Below are 20922 nucleotides of genomic sequence, written 5' to 3'. Positions count from 1 at the left end.
AGCTGGTAGCTGAGGCCAGGCACAGTTTGGGAACCCAGAGGAAGGGGAATGCCCACTGTTGGAAGCTGTTACCAGGAAATTGGCAATGACACAGGAAACTGAGAGGACGTAAGTGTATTCTGTTGTGAATTACAGAGTGTGAATTAGCAATAGGGCTCTAGTTGATTATAGTTACAGGTTGTGTGTATAACTGTTCAGTAAATTCAATTACAAATCCAAACCCTGTCTGTAGTCATACCATCACGTGACAATAATAAACTTTTTTGAGTTATTGGTTTCAGTTAGTATCAGTGATTTTATTATACAATAATAAAAACTTTGTTGTATGAGGGTACTAAAACGTTAATATTACATATACACAACATGATGCACAAGGGACACAACAGAGTTGGTGTCTTCCCCCACCCCCCCACATGAGGATGGAAGCAGAGCCAGTTTCGAAAACTCTGTGTTCTCTAGTTTGTTAGAATACCAGATGATAGAGTCCAAAAACCCAGTTATTCTGAACATATACTTTATTTTCTCTCTGTTTACCTCTGCGTGAGCTCCATACTAGCATCTGCTAGACCAGTGTTTTTCTTTATGATATTTTTGTTTACTCAGCTGGTTTTGCGTCATCGGCATAGACCTAAAGCTGATGTGTCCCATTCAGTTTCAGTTCAACTTGGTATTCTTGGACGTTGGTAATGGCATATTCTAAAGTGAAGTTGAAAAGAAATGGCTATATAGCATGTATGAGTTTTAGATCATATTAATAGGAAACATATCAGACAAATCTAACATATGGATTTTATGATGGGTTTCGCAAGCCCCGCTAGTTCCATGGGTATCCCAGACTTAGTAAGAATATTCTACAATACTTCTCTCCTAACTTAATTGTAGACTTTCTTGAAGTTTGTGAATAGCTGATGTACTGTCTCACTGTAGTCCCATTTCTTCTGCAGTATCATAACCCAAAAAGGTTGATTTATTACATTGAAACCCACACTGATGATGCCCAGTAATTTCATTTACATATGGAATTAACCTTCAGAGAGTATATTGGGCAAAATTTTGTATGAAGCTGATAGCAGTGGTATCTCCCAATAATGACTGCAGTCTGTTTTATCCCCCTTCTTGTGAACTTGTACACTACCAGACTCCTTGCACTGAATAAGTAATTCTTCCTTATTCAAGTATAGTTAATGACTTTATGGATCTGAGACCGCCATGTTTCACTTCCTGCTTGAATCAGTTCTGCTGGAATTTGAACAGTACCTATCAGTTTTTACCTTTTCAACTTTGCAGTAGCAGTGTCAAACTGAAAATGACTAGGCTCATGTACTAGTGACTCAGTTGTATGTATTCCATCTGTCTGACATTGCTAACTATGCACATTCAGTAGCCAAGGCTAGGCTGCCTGCTGTATTTTAACAGTGGAGTAACAGTATTTAAGAAACACAGTATTTGAGTAGCTGCATGGTGCACATGAACTTTTGCATTGATGTGCTGCATGACTTGTGATCATAAATTACCATATGGTTTATCTGATGATACAAAATAAGTTCCTCACACGTGCAGTTGGTTACATCAGGTTTGGGTGGCACATCACCACGTCCATCTCCATCAGATGAGAATCCGGCCATGGAGAAGCAGCTGCAGCGAGGCTCACTGTACCCAAATCATCCACAGCAAAACTTACAGCACTACCAGCAGCAGCTGCAACTGCAGCAGCAGACACAACTCCAACAGCAGCATCTGCTGCAGCAGCAACAGCAGACACAACTCCAACAGCAGCATCAGACTGGTGGTATCCAGGTGAGGCTCATGAATCTGCTGTAGGCAAACAGTAAGATGGATCATAATGATTATTTGTAAGGGATGCTTTCTGTTCATCATTTAATTCTCAATGCGCCTTTTTTATCGTCAATCAAGATACAGTAAACCCTTGCTAATCATGAGTAATTGGGTTCTCTCAAGGTTAAGTCCATATGTAGATGAAATTATTGGGGATCATCAGGGTGGGTTTTGACGTAACAGATCAACTACTGATCAGATCTTTTGCATTTGTCAGATACTGGAAAAAAAATGGGAGTACAATGAGACAGTACATCAGCTATTCATAGACTCCAAGAAAGTCTATGACACAGTTAGGAGGGAAGTATCGTACATTATTCTGATAGAGTTTGGGGTACCCATGAAATTGGTTAGGCTAATTAAAATGTGTTAAACGAAACGTATGGTAAAGTCCATATAGATAAAGAATTGTCTGATAATTTCCCTATCCAGAATGGTGTAAAACAAGGGGATGCTTTATTGCCACTCCTTTTCAAATTGCTTTAGAACATACCATTAGGAAGGTCCAGGAATACCAGGTAGGACTGAAATTAAACGGGACACATCAGCTGTTGGTCTACGCCGATGATGTGAATCTACTGGGTGATAATGTAGATACCATAAAGAAAAACACACAAACTTTTAATTGACGCAAGTAAAGAGGTTGGTCTAGAAGTAGACACAGAGAAAGCTAAGTATATGTTGCTGCCTCATCACCAGAATGCAGGGCAAAATCATGACATAAAGATAGGAAACAGATGTTTTAAAAATGTGGCACAGTTCAGATATTTGGGAACAATGATAACAGATTGAAACCTGATTCAGAAGGAAATTAAGAGGTGATTGAACTCGGCTAATGCTTGCTACCATTCAGTCCAGAACCTTTTGTCTTCTCGTCTGTTGTCCAAAAACATAAAAATCAGAATATACAAAACTATACTTTTGCCTGTGTGGTTCTGTATGGGTGTGAAACTTGGTCTCTGACATTAAGGGAGGAACATAGACTGAGGGCGTTTGAGAACAGGGTGTTGAGGAGAATATTTGGACCGAAGAGAGATGAAGTGACAGGAGGTTGGAGAAAACTGCATAATGAAGAGCTTCATAACTTGTACTCTTCTCCAAGTATAATTAGAGTGATCAAGTCAAGGAGGATGAGGTGGGCAGGTCATGTGGCACGAATGTGGGAGGTGAGGAATGCGTATAGGATGTTGGTGTGGAAGCCAGAAGAAAGAGACCACAGGGAAGACCAAGGCATAGGTGGATGGACAATATTAGAATGGATCTTAAAGAGATAGGATGGGATGGTATGGACTGGATAGATCTGGCTCAGGATAGGGACCAGTGGAGGGCTCTTGTGAACATGGTAGAATCTGTTGTAACTAGCTTATTGAATCATTTTTTCAGGAAACTGTTTGCTGCTTCTGACTCCTGAATCAATTTTATTTGCAGGGTACTGTGTTGGGTATTCTGTCTGGACAGCAGTCTCTGTTCACACAGCACCTCACCCCACAACAACAGCAAATGTACCAACAACACATGCAACTACAGCATCAAGCACAGCACCTCAAGAAGATCCGCCGTTCTCTACCTCATTCTGCTCCTGATCAAACTCAACAGATTCACCAGCAGGTGGGCAGATATCTTAGAAAGTTTCTCAGTGTTTTCATTATAAACTCTGTTACAAGTAATCCTTCAGTTTTGGATTGACCCAACTGTCGAACGGAGTTGAATATTTATGTATGACTTAGTGTTCTGCAGGAGTTCATACACAGTAGTACTAATTTTAATTTTATTCTTCCAGACTTTGTCAGTTAGGATGAGGTACACTTTTCATTTCTCCATGTCGTCCAGACTGGCTCTGGTGTCCACCCAACCTCCTATCCAGTGGGTGCTGTGAACTCTTTCCCCTGGGGTAAATCAACCGGGGCATGAAGCTGACCACTCACCTCCAACTAGTGCCAAGGTCAAGAAAACATAGTTCTATACATCCACTCCCCCATATACCTTCAGGGAGTAATGCTTAATTTGTTAAGCACATGGACAACTTTACCTTACCTTTACACATTTCTTTTCAACCCCATGAAAACTTAATTGAATAACAAGCAGCCTGCATTTGCATTGTCATCTGATATTTTGATCTTCTTTGACCTAAATTGCTTTTACTTTTTTGTCAAAGAAATTTACAGAGGTGCATAAAGCATCCTTCCGATGGTGACAGAGTGGTCAGCCACATCTCAGAGATGAGATTATTCAACAGTGGGTTAGTTTAACATATTGTAACGTGTTTGGCTACTGAAGATGCCGTTTGTATTGGTCTTATTAACCATTTACCAGTCGTAACTACAATTACTTATTACACTGTTACTGATTTACACAACTTATACTCACTACACACTAATCTCTTCAGTCTGTCTTCAGTAGTCTTCACGTATTTATAACAAAGGAGCTATACAAGTCTCACTGAATTACACACTCCCGGTACCACTGCACTGCAGCACATGTAATGTCTTGAAGTCGCACAGTAAGTCTTCACTGGCTGACTTCTCAGCTATTGCACACTATCACTGATAAAATCTTCTAATCACACATTCAGGTCTTCTCCTCCTGTGGCTCACTCCGAGTACTAACTTCTCCGACTAACTGATGTTCTGTCTGTATCTGCCGTTATATAGCCTCTGCACTGACCAGAACATGTTTACTGACTGATTGCATAGCAACAGTCACTGCATGGACTCCACTGTTGCATGATATCACAGCCTAATGGAGAAGGGTGTTTATCAAGCGTTGCATAGCGACAGGCTGGGTGGGGGTATGTGACGTCACTCATGGAAATGCAGAGGTCACATGACTCCTGCTTACTACTGCAGTATGACATCATCGTGCCTGTGCGGGAGTCATGTTTACCGGCTGGCACTTAGAAGTGGTTAGCATAACCTCATTCCACTGTTTGATAACTAAGCAACTCACTGTTTATCAAGAGTCTGTCTTCGTGGTGATTCGTTCCACATCCCATTGCCCAACGACGGGTTGACATGTCACAATATGAAATACATATTTAGCTACAGCATTTGTTGTTATTAATTTGTATTGCCAGAGTTCATCTCTACAACATTTTAAAAGAGAGCTTTGCACTTTCACTTTTAGAGGAAAGATGCCAGTGTTGGCCAGCCAGTGGTGACCACTCAGGGTGTGCCGCAGCATCTGGTGAACAGCCAAACATTGGTGAACAATCCTGTCATCTCACAGCACATGATGTGTGGCCAAACTGTGCCTCTCTCGCAGCACATGATGTCTCGTCATGCACTTGGGAGCCATCTTGTTACCAGTCAGCCAGTAATGAGCAGTGGTATTTCAGTTTCCTCAGGTCTGCAACAAGTTCCATGCAGTGAGTTATTTGTACTGAATTCTGCAGTTTTATTGATGGTGATATGATCTGTTTATTTTTATTTTTATGTTTATTATTATACCTATGTGCAGTCTTGTTTGGATTAATTTCTAAGTACCCTACTTTCAAGGAATTATTTCATATTTGTCTATTTTTTCTGCCCATGTATGTGTTTACAGTGAAACTTATACTGTATTTAGGTACTTTATAAACTGGAATGGTGCAGTCAGTAAACTGGACTGCTGACCACCCTTAACTTGCCTCTGTCCCCCCCATACAGTGCCTGGGGTGAAGAATGTGTGTACACCTCCAGTTCTCACTCATGAACCTAGTCCCATTCTAAGCCTAATTTCTGTAACAGACTATACTGAAGCCTTGTAAAGAAATCTTATGAATGATGATGAAAAAGAAAAAGGTAAAGCTATCCCAGTAACAGGTTGTGGAGATCCATACGGGTTGTAAGACATCAAGGCTGGCACATTTCCTAGACAGTTGGCTCACAGATGGCAGTGAGGGTGTTAGCCTTATGTGCTGGCTGCACTTCACCCCCGGGAAGATTCCTGGTACTCATTTCTGTTAGAGGCTGAGTCCACCCCATGGCCCTAATGCAGTTGGAGGGTTTAAGTCAACTGAAAAATCCAGTGACCTCTTCCCATAACCTTGAGGCTGGTACCATAGTGCCGCAACCAACTGTGCTACCGCTTGTGGTGACACAGACACTTCATTAGATAGATGCTAGTGGTCTAGAAGTAAATGCAGAGATACTTTCAAATTGTGGCATGTGTACTGAAAGCCAGAATTGTGAAGCCAGCAGAGACAGACGTTGCTAGGGAATGGCTGTGCAGACATGCCTGTTTTTAGGCAGTGGTTCAGTAGCCGTTGTGTGATGGCCGCAACACACAGACACAAAAATGGAAGAGCTGTTGGAAGCAGTGTTTTCTGTGTGGTCTCTGCTGAGTCTATATGATAAGGACTAGCTGCTATTACCAGTTAGTCATGCGGCAGACAGTAAGTTGAGAAGCTGGTAGCTGAGGCTGGCGAGAGTTTGGGAATCCAGAGGAAGGGGAAAGTCCCACCATTGGAAGCTGCTACTAAGCAGTGCAGTGAGGACTGCCTGTAATGTGTGTAGTCACACGTACCATGTGACAGTATATATGGCAATGGCAGTAACAGATCAGAATTGCTTCATAAAAAATTAAGAGCATTTGCAGATTGCATGTCAGTGTCAGTAGTTAGCACTCTTTCCACTCAGCAGCCATAGAAACCAACTGCCAACACATCTGTACAGCACCTAGGAACAAGAACGGTTCCAGTGAACAGAGGAATGCCAGCAATGACATACTGATCCATGAGCCCATGAAGCACAGTGCTTCATTTTTGTTCATTAAGTTTTGGAAAACCTTTTTATCAGAGTAGCATTTTATACATTTAACTGTTATTCATTTTTAATTTTTAAATAGTGCTTCGCTTAACAGACAGTAAAGGTCCAATTGTTTATAGCTTTCTAAGCAATCTGCATTGTTTTAGATATCATGGATAACATAGGTTTTCTCTTATTTTTCTTGTCAAGACTTTATAGAACTGTGTAGGACTTCACGTCACACCAGCTGGCCATCTGAGTCTTGATAATGTAAACAAGGGGCCCAAGTTTGGGAAAGGATGCTCAGACACACACACACACACTAAACTTTCCAAAAAGAGCAACTTAGACATCCTCCAATCAGTTTGTTACACAGAGCTGTGTATGGATATTATGAATATCATGACAGGCAGCTGCCTTGCTGTCATGAGAACAGCACTTGCTCTCGGGAGAAATCGTGAATACATGTTTATTTGATATTTTATCCATTTATTCATATGAAATGGTTGGTTCTGTGCCAGGGTGTTCCCTCATGCTGCTGCTCCTACATAAGCGCAGGACAACAAATTGGCAGCACTCTGAAAACTTGCTGTTCGTTCTTTCCAAATGTTGAGAGATGACTCCTATAAATGCCTTCTCTGAAGGGCTATTTAAGTACTGATCTTGAACACATGGGGGGAGTGAAGGTATGGATCCACACATTCTTAACCTTGGTACTGGCTGGACTTGTTCATATGCTTGATGAATAGTGTTTCACTATTGGTACAAGCAGTGAATTATTTATTTCATTATGCAACTTTGTGTTTTATTTTCATGTTTTGTTACCTTTTTGTAATTCTTTTCTTTATTTGTCAGTTGATTTCAGTTCTGTCTTCAGTCATGTGAGTCCCATTAAGTGTTAGGCAGAGCTCAGTAAAGGTAATATTGTCTGTTATACTGAAACATATATAATACATAATGGTATTGAAATTAATTTTATGTTTAATGTTTTAATATGCATGATACAATTTGATAAGAAAATGCCATGGTACGTAGGCTGTTCAGTAGTGTCATCCTCCTGCATTTGTTACATCAACAAGTTACAGACATATCTGTATTTCTCCATATAATCAAAGCTACTGGGACATTTGTCACAGTGTAGAACACAAGTCTAATTTTCACAGAGAAGAAACAAGGGCCCAGTGTTTGCATGCACTGGAATATCTTGGTTCTTATCTGGTCACCTTGCTGTAAACGTTTTAAGACATTCCCAGCAGTCTGTGGTTAAGTTGTTAGAGGCATTGCAGGATGCACAGGGCATTCTTCAGTTTGTGGATGATGGAAGAACAGTGAATGTATAGGGTTACAGCACAATGCTTTGATTCCTGAGGGAAGCCAGGGTATTCTGTTGACTGCAAGCTCTGAGCCACGATTGTTTCTTGGGAAGCGAACAGGTTGTGCTTCAGTGGGATAGCAGTTATCTCAGTTAGTCTGGCTAGTTTATGCAGAAGTGGAGAGTTTGAACCAAAAGTCTCAATCCATTTTACAGGACAGCTTCACTAAAGCTAATGAATGTTAGATATGTTATGGGGTGTCACTGTTGTGTAACATAGTCAGTACAGCCCAACTTGCCCCCCTTCCATTTCAAGATATTGTTCCCAGAGTTCCACAGTAGCTCTGGAAACATCACGAAGCATGTTGGATGTTAGTGCCTGTGCTGCTGCGTAGATGTGTTGCCATAGGTCCCGAAGATCAGGAACCTTTGTTTGGTACACCTTAGACTTAATGAAGCCCCAGGCAGAGAAGTGTAATGGTGTCACGTTGGGAGAGCGTGGTGCCCAATGTTTTGGTGCAGCTCTGCCTATCCATGTATTCCAAAAGTGTCATTGAGGTAGTCATGCACTTGAAGATGATACGGGGCTCATTTCGTAAGTTTAAAATGCAAAACTCTCCAAACAGCTGTCCTTGGTATGTCAAGTTGGTTACTTTAGCAGCGAATTGATTGATGTTTGTGGGCTCTGCTCAGCTGTTTGCTGAACTTGTCCTACGTCATCCTTAGAAGTCTGCAGTCTGCCTGAACGTTTCTCATTGAGCACACTTCCTCTTCTCTTGAACTTGTTAACTAGAAGTCGGATATTGGCTCCAGTAGGAGCTTGTTTTCTGAATTTCCATTCAAAATTCCACGCAGTCACTTGGAAACAATTGCTACCCTCTCTTCAGTGTTGAGCATATTTCTTGGTTAGGCAGAAACAAACTAAAAAGAATGATGGAATTCACAAAAATGGATCCAGACTTTTGATCACTCTGTATAATAACAGTACATGGTTTGGCTGTATACGGCCATCATCAGGTGCCTTCTGTCTTGCTAAAATTGTTGCACTGTATGTCAGAATTTCATATCGTGTGTGAATGGGACATTTCCTGATTAAAATAAATCGACCTTAATTAAAACAAATTAATTAACATAACAATATTTTCCTTATGGTTGTCATCCACTCTTATGCCATCTCAACTGGTCTCAACTACCACCATATTATGACAGGATCAGTATTATTATCTTCCACTGCAGGAGGTAAGTGCATGAAATTAAAAAATATAATAGTGCATTACGTTGGATGAACATACCCACTTAAGACGATGTGAGCAACTAATCAAACTTAAGTTTCCTCAGTGTGCGCCTGCTAATCTGGAAACCAGTTGCCTGCATGAAATCGACTATTCTTCTCGTAAATTGCAGTTGCCAGTTTCCTTGGTGTGCCCTTGCCCTAATGTTTTTCTGTTTCAGACATGTTTCTGGCTTCAGCCAGTTTACTTATGGTGACAAGTACTGTATGTTGCATACCACATTTATTTATGCTCTAGAGAAGTCAAAGTTAATGCAAAACTTGACAAAGATTACTACTTTGACCCAATTCTCATTACCGGTTTCATGCAAATTCTTGTTCTAAGTTGTTGGTTTGGAAATATCTTCTGTGCCTAAGAGAATTTTCTTATGGTATCATGAAAAGTTAAACGGTGAAGATTTTCCTTATTTCAATTATTTATGCCCTTACATGTTTCAGTCTTCAGAGACCATCATCAGAGGGACACCTTTACATCAATACAGTTGGAAGCTGCTATTACAGTATATGTTCTAAAACATGATGAACTGTTTAACTTTTCATGATATTGTTAGTGTGATGGACCAGAATGAAAGAAATCAATTTCTTCTGGTACTTGACCCCTCAAGCCTTTTTTCAGTCAAATATGGATGCCATGATTCTCAGAGCTTGTAAGCAGCTGGTGCAGGGGTATTAGAATTCTCATTATTTTGTTGACAGTTTCTATTTTTTTTTATTGGGTAAAAAAACTAGGATACAAAAGTGGCCTAGGCAATGCCCATCCGGCCTTCTGTAGCACATTCTAAAAACTTCTCTTTCTGTAGTAGCGGTGGGCCCGCGGTTAATTCACATCTTAGCATAAATTTGAGAATGTTGTGAGTGGTCCGTGCCATTTCCTCTTGTTCTTTCCTTACGTATCTGTTTTAAATATATATGGGAATGTTGTTTATGAAGTAGCAGACGCCTTGCAGAAATCTCTTTTCTTCTAGCCTCAAGAGCTCTGTGACTGATTTTGGGTAGTTCTTTTTACTGTTCTCGGAGAGGATGCCCGTCATTATTGCCCTCTGGTCGTCACACTGTTTGCAATCCCAGAAAATATGTTCCTCCGTTTGCAACCCGTCACCACATTCACATTCGGCCGTGGGCACAATGTTAAATCTGTTTAGACTTACTTTAAGACTGGTATGTCCTGCTCGCATACGGTTTATTGACACGAAGGCACGGCGGTTCATTTTTATCTGACTAAACCACGGAGTAGAGCCTTTCCTATAGTACCTTTCAAAGTAGCGTTCTCCCCTTTCTTGTTTGGTGTTTTGACAAAAGCTGTGGAGTTCTTCTTTCCCTTCCATTTTCCACTCGGTTTTAAGATCAGCCACGGGTAGTAGTAGTTGGCTATCTCTGCCTTCTTTAATTGCTAGCTTTGCCTGCGAGTCGACCCTCTCATTAATTTCGACTCCACAGTGCCCCGGGATCCAGTAGAATTGGATTTTTTTCCCTCGTGATTCGAGTCTCTCTGTTTTATCCTTTAGCATGTGGATGATGTGCGATGCGTTGCTTATTTTAGTGGGGTTACCAATGCTTTGTAACACGCTTGCCGAGTCCGAGAAAATCGTGAAGTTTTGCCCGGATTCTGTTTTTTCGATGATTTCTAGTGTTTCGGCAATTGCTAATGCTTCTGCAGTGAATATGGACGCTATCTTGGATATTCTGAATTTCATTCGACGACCATCGTTTATATCTATCAGTGCCAATCCTACAAAAGGCTTGTCCACCATTTTTGAGCCGTCCGTGGCGAAACTTTTGCTGGTCCTAATTCTTTCTTGGAATATCTTGTAAAATTCCTTGTTATGATCTTCTGTTTCCTTTATTTGTCTTCCCTCATCGAACGATACTCTAGCCTCGTAGAAGAGACTTTCGTACGTGTAGTCGTAGGCCTTGGGACAGTTCCCTGATTGGATTAAATGCCCAAGAGGGGATACCTCTTTGTAACATTTGCTAATGACTGGTAGTTCATTTTCTCCTCTCCCTGGGTTATCGTGTAGAGCTGATAATTCTTCCAGCAGCTGGATCATTGGATGATTGGTTGATGTATAACACCTGGACACGTAGTTCTTTCCCAACTGTTTAAATCTACTAAAGATTGGGACTTCTTTGGCCTCAGCTAGCATTACATTGGTCGGGGTGCTACTCCTGTAACCCAGCGCTCCACGAATAGCCCTATATTGTATCTTCTCAAGCTTCTGAGCTTGTTTCTTCTTAAGTTTATGAAATAAAAATGCTCCATATTCCATCCTCGACCTTATCAGTGCCTTGTAGAGTCTAATTAAAATTACAGGATCCGCTCCCCACCAGGTGTGCTTCACACAGTTCATGATTTTCATCGGGTTTTCGCACTTCCTGACTATTGCGTTTATTTCGTCCTCCCAGTCTAAGTTGGATTTTAGGTGCAGACCTAAAAATTTTATTGATTTGACTGAGGAAACCTTTTCCCCTTGTACCTTAATCTCCCATTCTCCTTCAGTTGTACCTTTTTTATCGAAGATACACAGTTGACATTTTTTTGGTGCTATTTCCAAGCCACTTTCCTTTAGATAGAGTTCAATGCTTTGTATGCTCTTTTCAACTTCTGCCACACCAATTCTGCTACATCTGTGAACTGAATAAATTGCAACATCATCTGCGTATTCCAGGATTTTGCAGTTCTGGTTGATTTTGGATTTCAGTCCAGCCATATAAAGTGAATATAAGGTTGGACTCAGTACGCTACCTTGGGGTAAGCCTTTGTATGTCCAGTCTTTGAGCTCTACCCCCCCGTAGTTTGCCTCTAATTCCCTTGCGGAGACCAGGTTAAATATAAAAGCTATCAGGTTTCCCGAAAAGCCAACGGCTTTGAGTCTATCCATCAAAGTGCCGCAGTGGACGTTGTCATATGCGCTTTTAATGTCTAAGAATACGGCCGATACTGTGTTCCGTTCTTCAAACGCTTTTATTATTTCAGTTGTTAATATAGCTAGGTTGTCTGTGCAACCCTTGTTTCGCCGAAATCCATATTGTGATTCTGAGAACTTCATATTCTTCTCTAGCCACCAAGATATGCGCATGTTTATCATCCTTTCTAGCACCTTGCACACGCATGACGCCAACGATATGGGTCTTACACTAGTCTTATCTGGTTTAGGGATAAAGAATACTCTATATTTTTTCCAATCATCTGGGAACACTCTTGCTCTTAAAATGTCGTTATAAATTTCTAGCAGGATTTCTAAGGCTTCCTTTGGTAAATTGCGTATTATGGCGTAATCTATTCCATCCCGACCCGGGCAGGATCGGACTTTGAGGTTTTTAATTGAGTAGAGGAGTTCTTGGATTGTGTATTCTGAGTCGAGGAATGAATCCTGATTTTCGTAATCGAATGCCGGTGCTTGATTGGGTTCATCCACCCCGGAGCATAGCTTTCCAAAGGTCGTTATGGCAGAATTAGTTAGTTCTTCTTTGCATTCTCGTTCCCGATCTGTCTTGTTAAATCTGTATTTTAATCTTTTCATTCTATCCCAGATATACGATGGGTTTGTGAATTGATTTAATCCATCGCAGAAGTTTTTCCAGTAATCTTGTTTGATTTCTCTCAATCTATTTTTTGCAATAACCGCTGCCTTTTTGTATTCCATAAATGTCTCTTCGGTTTTGCAGTATTTCCATTTCAGCAGTTTGGCTTTCCTAATTCTGGTAACCTTGTCGCATTCATTGTTCCACCATATACATGCTGGTTGTTTTTCTCTGTTTCCAGTTGTTCCATGTCCTCCGTTTCCGAAGTTATTTTGGCTTTTCCTTTTGGGGGTGGTATCTGCTACCTTTCCTTTAATTATCTGGATTAAATGGTCATACCTTTCCTTTACATCCCTCTCTCTGTTCCATCCATCATGGGTCTTAACTTCCCTGATTTTTTCTATAACTTTATCCATGAAGACATTCCAATCTGTGTGTTTATTGTGCAATCTTGAAGCCTTCTTGCTGCACTCCTTTGGCTCTATTTTGCCGTTATACTCAATGAAAATTGGATAATGGTCGCTATTCCATGGGTCTGTTCCAACCTTCCAGGTGTATACTAGTGCTGATCCTGGGTCCACAAAAGTTAGATCGAGGGCGGCATTGGAACCTGTGGCATCGGAGATATATGTCGGGGAGCCGTCATTAAGCAGCGTGATGTTTGTTTCCAATTCAGTGATGTTGTGATACAGGTTGTTGCCTGTTGTACAATTCTTTGAATTACCCCACGTGTGATGGTGGCCGTTAAAGTCTCCTCCAATCAGGAATTTTCCTTTGAATTGTGTGAAAAATTTTTCCCATGCTCTTGGCTCGATTTTCGTGTGTGGCTGCTTGTAACATGACACCATTAAAATTCGATCTTGACCCGTGTGCAGTTCAATTGCACACGCTTCAATTTTGCCGTCTCCATCGTATAAACCGTTCTTACGTGAGTATTTTAGTTTGTTACTTATAAAAATGGCCACTCCGCCGCCGGCTCTGTCGTACCTTTCTTTCCTCACCACATCAAACCCATTTAGGTGTACCCTTTGTGTTTCACCAAGCCAGGTCTCTGATAGCATTATAACATCTAAGTTTCGGCTCCTCTGTTGTAATTCGGGAAGCTTGCTTCTTAGGCTCCTACAATTCCACTGAACTATCTTAATTGGTTGGTACCCTTTGCCTTCCATTGAGATGTTCGTGTAGCTCAATGGCTTTCCACAAGTGTTTGACCATAGCTTTTGAATCCCCCGAGTTTATCACTAAATTGATTATTGTAACCAACACATTTTTGACATCGTCCTCCATCTCTATGGACTCCAACTCGTCTAACGATTTCTCTATCGCATTCTGGCCTTTAGAGCTGTTCCTTTGCTCATTCTTGTTTAAACCAGGGTCAGTAATTTGAGTTCTGCTGTTGTCCGTGTTCATCTTCCATTGTCTTCTCTCCGGATTCCATCCGATCGTTTGGTTCGGGACCTTGTTGTATTCTCTTGATTCAAATATATCCCATTCCTTTCGTCTGCTCGGAGTTTTGAGAACCGGGAAGTTCCTCAAATTTAGTTCAGCATACCCTCGGTGGCTTCCAGCTCCTACTGGGAATGCAGGGCTCGACCACTTTTCTACAATTTTTCGTGCTTCGAAAAATCCAACATTTCTATGTGCCATGATTTGGTTAATTTCTTTCTGTGTTTTAATAACGGGGCACCGCTCGCTGTTTGCTCTGTGGTCCCCGTTGCAATTCATGCATTTTGTAATACAAGTCCCTTCGTGTGTTGCTTCTCCACATGAGAAGCATTGTTTTTCCTTCTTACAAAATTTACTTATGTGGTTGAATTTCCCGCAGTTATAGCACTGTCGTACTGCAGCGACAAACGTGGCGACTTCAACCTTCATACTGCAGAAATACACGTAGGGGGGCATTTCTTTGGTTCTAAACGTCAAACATACTGCTCTCGACTCTTTCCATACCCATCTTTCTACCTTAGTTTCTACATTTATCTCTTTGGTTCTCATCTTAAGTCTAACTGCGTCCATTATATAGAAAGGTGCGGGATGTTTGTTCTGATTGTCCAAATTAATCTGTCGCCTCAAATTTTCTAAATCCATGTCCAATGGTACATCTTTAATGACACCCTTTTTGGCAACCATATATCTCGGTATGTATGCGGTTAGTCCTTCGCTTTGGAGTATGGGGCTGTCCAACACTTTATTTGCTTCTAGTCTTCCTAAGAAGGTCACTTCCCAAATAAATTGAGCGTACTGTTTAATACATTGGAACCTGATCTTGTGTTTGGACATGACATTGAAGATGTCAAATTGTCCCCACTTCTTCACCTTTTCCCTATCCTTGGTTGGGGAGTCAGGCTTCTTGGCCTTTATGTGAATGCTATACGGCCCTTTATCATACGTATTAAAACGTAAGTCGTTGAATTGCCCATTTCTATTGCTCTTGAAACCTTCTCCTAGCTCTTCTTTTCCAACATTTGTATCTTCATTTCCGAGGTCTCGTGCTCCGGATTCTGCCGTTTCCGTTCTTCCTTCTTCAGCCCTTTCCTGGATTTCCTTCTGATTCTGTATCTCTTTGGACTTCTGCTGGCTATTTGTGCTCTTCTTTACGACATCAGTTACCAGTTTCCTTGGTTTTTTACGGCTTCTAACGGTGCTAAATTGTGCCATCAGTTCCTCTTCTGACGACAGTTCAGGTCCTGTTTTTCCTGCCACCCTCTTCTTTTGTGTACCCGTCTTATTGTTTATCTCTGCATATTCCACATCCTCCATCGCCACTTCTTCCCCTGCTTCGTCGTGTATTCCTACCTCTTCCATTGTATCTGCTTCCATTTCTAGGCCACTCATTTTATATTGTGAGAGTCCCCGGTCGGAAGCACGTGTGCTTCCGGCCGTGTTTTTGCTCGAACCCCGCACTATACGTACTCGTAACTCGCGATAAGGAAACCAAAACTAATTCTGCAATATACGGAATCTTACTACTGTTGTCTAACACCACCGTATTAGAGTAAAAACCGCACTTTCTTCACAAAAACGAACGTAATAACACTTAACCTCACTAGCGTTCTCACTCTGACAGTTTCTAAAAAGACTGTGATTGATGCTGCCATCTTTGAAAAATATTCTGAACTATCCCATCACTTTTGATTTGAAGCTGAAGATGGGTCTCTGTCATTGTTGTATATTGCAGTACTTTGCTGCTGTACTGAGCTGTCCCTGACATTAGGCTCCAAGAGTTAAGGAAATAATTGAATACACACTATGGTTCCTCACAGAAATTGTACCACTACTTGCATTACTTGCACATTCAGAACAGTGTCTTCACCTCAGCTATATCATAATGTTTTCTACAGTCTCACATCATCAGTAAACTGAAATGTCCACTGTCTGATTCTCTTATGTATGGAAAGTGTAATACAAAGAGGGAACGTTAAATGTTGAGGAAGATAATGTTTTATTTCTGTATAAACGTGAAACACTTGCAGTTAATTGAGTGTAATGTTGCATTACTTTTTCACTCTTTATTCTTGTAACTGGAGAAGGTTGCAGTAGACGGATTTGCATGTGACTGAGGTTCCACTTCTGACAGGTGTTACTGTGCTGTGAAGTTCTCATCAGATGTCAATTTTCTTCCGAGTGTGAATGTGATACTGTATTTTGCACACAAAGTTTCAAGTTTATTATTACATAATGGCAGGAAGTGCATGTACCAGTGGTATAAGATGGCTATTCACTCTTCATTTTGTTAGACATCATCGGTGGCTGTCTAAGAGTAGTGTAGTAGTTCTTCCACACTCAGGTACTCCTCTGGGAACACCGCAAGGAACACCAGTGGGGACTCCACGTGGATCACGTGACACAGGAGGAGGAGATTCATCGGATACCCTTAGCGAAACGGATTCACAGAAGTCATTGCGAATGCGCAGGAAATTACCTTCCATTCCAACACATCAAGAAGCTGTATTGCTCCCTTCCAGCAAGAAAAGGTAAATGCCAATCTGCACAGATAAAGTAAGGTGAAGTTACAGCTGGCAGTTTGTTACATACGTTGTCATCTTTAAAGCCAAAGTTAGCATCTGCAAAGGATTTTTGTTGCAGTGAAATGTATGTTGTGATCTGTGCAGGTCATACTCCCCGTTGCGTCAGACTTCTCTGGATGGGATGTTGTCTCGAGTGTCTAACCTCATGCTGCCCCGACCAAGTGCCAGTGAGACAAATCTTCGCAAGGTTTCTCTTGGTGTGGACCCTGTGCCTCGACCTGGCTCTGCTCTTGGCCTTCTGCAAGGTTTGTTTCAATACCTGGAATGGTTCAGAGTGTATTGGCTCTTGAAAGTAGTAATGCAAGCAAGGCATCATGTGTGAGGGACACTCTGTATCTTTGGAATAATAGAACTATTACCTCAGTCTGGCTAACCAGGTACAACTAAAATTTTTATCAAAACATGAATTTTATGTATAAAGCTCATTTCATTTCGTATAACCTTGTGTGTTGATTACACTTTATACCCATACTATCTGATGTAACCAGTAAAAAGAATTAAAATAATTAGCTCTTTTGCACAGTGACCCTCACGCAGAGAGGAAATAAATGTGGTGATCTCTACCATAATGTTGCAGGCACTGAGCTATACAGTTCCTTGTTCATTCACATGCGTAGCCCTACCCCATGAATAGTTTCATAATTGAAATTGTATGGTAGTCACTAGGCTTGAACAAGTGAGTGCTGAAGCATCAGTGTTAGAGGTGGGATTATCAGCTCCTTGGACCTCTGAATGGTCCTCTCACGGAATTTAACGTTTCCCTGTGAAGCATCAGCACTGCTCATCATGCAGTGAGGAATCTCACAGTCTCTGCTTTTTTGTGAAGTTCCAGCATTGCAGATCTCCTCTGTTCCTCTGGTTTCTTGTTGTAGCCCATGTGAGCACTCTATGAGACATGCACAGGTCAGATACCCAACTCCTTTATATACAGTTCCCAAACAGTAAAGTCTTGATACTAAAAGTGTTGTTAAAGAAAACACACTGAAACATACACAGAGACATAGAGATGCTTGTAGACAGAGAAAGAAATGTGTATACGCATGTGCACACATACAAGAGAGAGACATGTGCAGAGGGAGAGAAGGAGATACACACAGAGAAATGGCTACAAGCAGGGACACACACACACACACACACACACACACCCAGACAGATGCACACTGAGAGACATACACAGAGACACAAGTGGGGAGAGAGACATACACGTGAGAGGTGGTGACAGTGACACATGCATTTGGAGGAGGGAGGGGGAGGGGGAAGAGACAGAAGTCCACACACACACACACACAAAAGGGAGAGAGAGATGCACACATGGAAAAGAGAGAGAGAGAAAGACACAACAGTGTCAGTTGTCAGTTTTTCCATAAATTGCTGAATCCAATTTCTTATGTGTTTTTCTGTTCGCAAATGTAATACAACCTTCTTCCCTTCAAGAAGCAAGATACAGAGGAGATTTTAAAGGGTTCTGACGGTGCTGGATGACACACAGAATTACTGGGGTTTTGGACTCTTTCCATCATCCAGAATTCTAGGTAATAGAAGACACGAAGTTTCGGAAAGTGGATCTGTAGGTGTCTTCCTTTCTCACCTGAAGATGGAAACAGATCCAATTTCCGAAATGTCGTGTCCTCTATTGCCTAGAATTCCAGATGATGGAAAAAGTCCAAAACCCCAGTAATTCTGAAGATACAGAAGGTTTACAGTTATGCTTTGTTGTGCTTCTGTAGCGTCAAGTGTGGTGAGCAGTTCTGGAATGCGAACTGCCACCTCTGGAATGACTGGAGCCACATCAGTGTACTCATCACCACTGGCCGAGTTGGCATCCTGCCTTCCCCCAGATCTGCGACATTTACTGAATACACCTGGCATGGCAGACAGCATTGCTTGTGGCAAGCAGGTGTGTTCCATTAACCTGACTCAGAAATAAATTTCAATTGTGTGAGCGGCAGAGTAGACATCATACTTTCTTACTGTAAGTGTATGGAAGGAGACCTGTAGGTACGCTATCATTCCTAACCTCTTGCAACAGGTACTTTATGGAACTGCTTGGACTTGCACTGTACATGAACTGCCACAGACATTTCTTCTAGTGTTTCAGCCTTTGGATCTTGCTTTAATGTCTCGGTTTCATGTTTATCTTTCCTTGCTCACATCTCAACATTCATCACAAACTTCATCTCTGCTATATTGTAGTTAAGGTTCTCCTGACATCTCTGTCTTCTTGGCTGTAACACCGTGTAGCCTGGAGAGCTTACTGCCCACTTCTGCTGTTTTCTTGAACCCAGCCAATGGATGCGATATGTTCCTCCAAAATGGGCCCTCTGAAGCCAGTACTCATGATCTTTGCCCCTTTTAATCTGTTTGTATGTCCTTGAATCATTTTTAAAGTTTTTGCAGCATGTGCCAAAGAAGGTAGATAAGCAATACATTTGATGTAGTTTAAGTTTAACCTTGACATTTCTTCTGTAATTTTGTCTCAGATGATTTATTGAAATTTGTTACTGAAATAAGAAAGGCTTTCAGCTTTCCTCAAAGTGTTGGTATGAATAATAATGGTCGTTCAGCCAGTTCTGGTCATTGTGCTTTTGCCCCAGCTGCTTGTATGCAGTGCAGGAGATGTTGTGTCCATGTCTGACAGAACTGTTGGAGGATAGAGTCATCAGTTTTGTTCCGCATCTATTCAGCGTTACCCTTCTTTATGCCAAGTGCAAAGGAAATCAGTTTTCTCAAGAACAGCTCTTTCTGTGCAAGAAGATTTGTGCCTGACATGAATGAAATACAGATCTGATTTATATCTGCAACTTTCATGTGAAACATTTTGAAATAAGGAGATTATTTAACATAGTACAATAAAGATTGAGGACTGTGCAATGTGAAAATATTTACGTCACTATTATCACTTGAATTTTATTCTGACACTAATAATCATCCTTTTGTGTGGAGCATGAGGTTCTCATGGTGGTGCCATGTAGCTTGGTAGGTGGATACCAAGGTCTTGGCCACTGCCACATCCCCCCCCCCTCCACTATAGACAGAAACAACAGTTTTCTCTGAAATGTTGGTCTCTGTGTACCATACTTCATTGTGTCACGTTCCTGAAGATGTAATCTGCATAGTCCTTCCAGATTTTAAGTACATTTATCTTAAGCAGATAACATCTGGTTCAACAATGTCAGAGAAGGAATTGCTAGAGTGAAAAGATTGATTTGTATTAGCAGTGAAATATGAAAGATAGGGAGGGATGCATTTGGAAAATACTGTGTTTTCTCCATAATTTATGCACCCCTACTTTTAGACTAACTATTTGAGAAAACAGAGTTAAATACCATATTTTTACATTCAACCTTCAGCCATAAATTTGTTATTAAATAGATACAAATGTAAGACAGACAGTAGGATTTTTTATTCAGTGTATATGTATTGAAGTCTTGGAACTCAATGAAATGAGGTTACATAGGTGTAGAATTCTTTCCTCTGAATGTATTTTTCCAAAGCCTCGAAGGTTTTTGAATTTACCGAACTTCTGTTCTTAAGATCCCATTGAGGCTTTGCTGTAGCCCAGGTGATTAACAGCTGTCTGGCTGCAGAGGCCCAGGTTTCATTCCAGGGAAATCCAGTGAACAGATTGACACTGGGGGAGGTTATTCTACAGTCATTTTGGTTTTCCCATCCCAGTCATTATTCCATTAATGTTCCATACTAACATATCAGTGGGGGCTAGTACTGTAGGCCCATTTTAAATTTCAGTGCCAAGGGACTGAATCTGAATTTAATCCTTGAAGGAGGATTAGCAAAATTTGAACAGAGGAGTATATGGATCTATGAGATAAATTTTTAATATTTGATCAGCATCAGCATTCTTTTCAGCCCTTCAAGTGTTATGTGTACTTGGCCAGTTAAGTATACTCAAACTTCCTCTGGGCTGATCTTTTATCACATTTGGAGGATTTGTGTAGTCCAGTATCATCTGTAGCATTGTTTAAGTGACATTGCAATTTTGTCACCTAATCTTTCCTTTTGTTACGCGTAGCTACCTACATACATGCATAATCTGAAGGAGCAGTTGCGTGATGAAATAAGGGCCACTACATCAGATCGCCGTCGTTTACCTGGTTTGATGGACAAGGATCGTGAGGCAAGACTGCGCAGAGAGAGGGACAAATTTGAGGCACTTCGAGATCCTTTAAAGCGGTGAGGTTTTTATACACT

At 41.1% G+C, this 20922-nt stretch overlaps 1 protein-coding gene across 1 annotated transcript in view; it reads left to right on the top strand.

Annotated features, from left to right (window-relative positions):
* LOC117282009 overlaps positions 1-20922 on the top strand; it is a 106949-nt gene that overhangs the window by 8832 nt on the left and 77195 nt on the right. The window contains exons 3-9 of the mRNA XM_023848377.2: positions 1574-1797; positions 3265-3444; positions 4960-5200; positions 16473-16659; positions 16798-16958; positions 18441-18610; positions 20744-20904. Coding sequence (XP_023704145.1) covers positions 1574-1797; positions 3265-3444; positions 4960-5200; positions 16473-16659; positions 16798-16958; positions 18441-18610; positions 20744-20904 — 1324 coding nt within the window. The remainder of the gene's footprint in view (positions 1-1573; positions 1798-3264; positions 3445-4959; positions 5201-16472; positions 16660-16797; positions 16959-18440; positions 18611-20743; positions 20905-20922) is intronic.

This window comes from Cryptotermes secundus, unplaced genomic scaffold, assembly GCF_002891405.2.
Source record: "Cryptotermes secundus unplaced genomic scaffold, Csec_1.0 scaffold5, whole genome shotgun sequence".
NCBI lineage: Eukaryota > Metazoa > Arthropoda > Insecta > Blattodea > Kalotermitidae > Cryptotermes > Cryptotermes secundus.
This window is presented reverse-complemented; position numbering and strand designations above follow the sequence as displayed.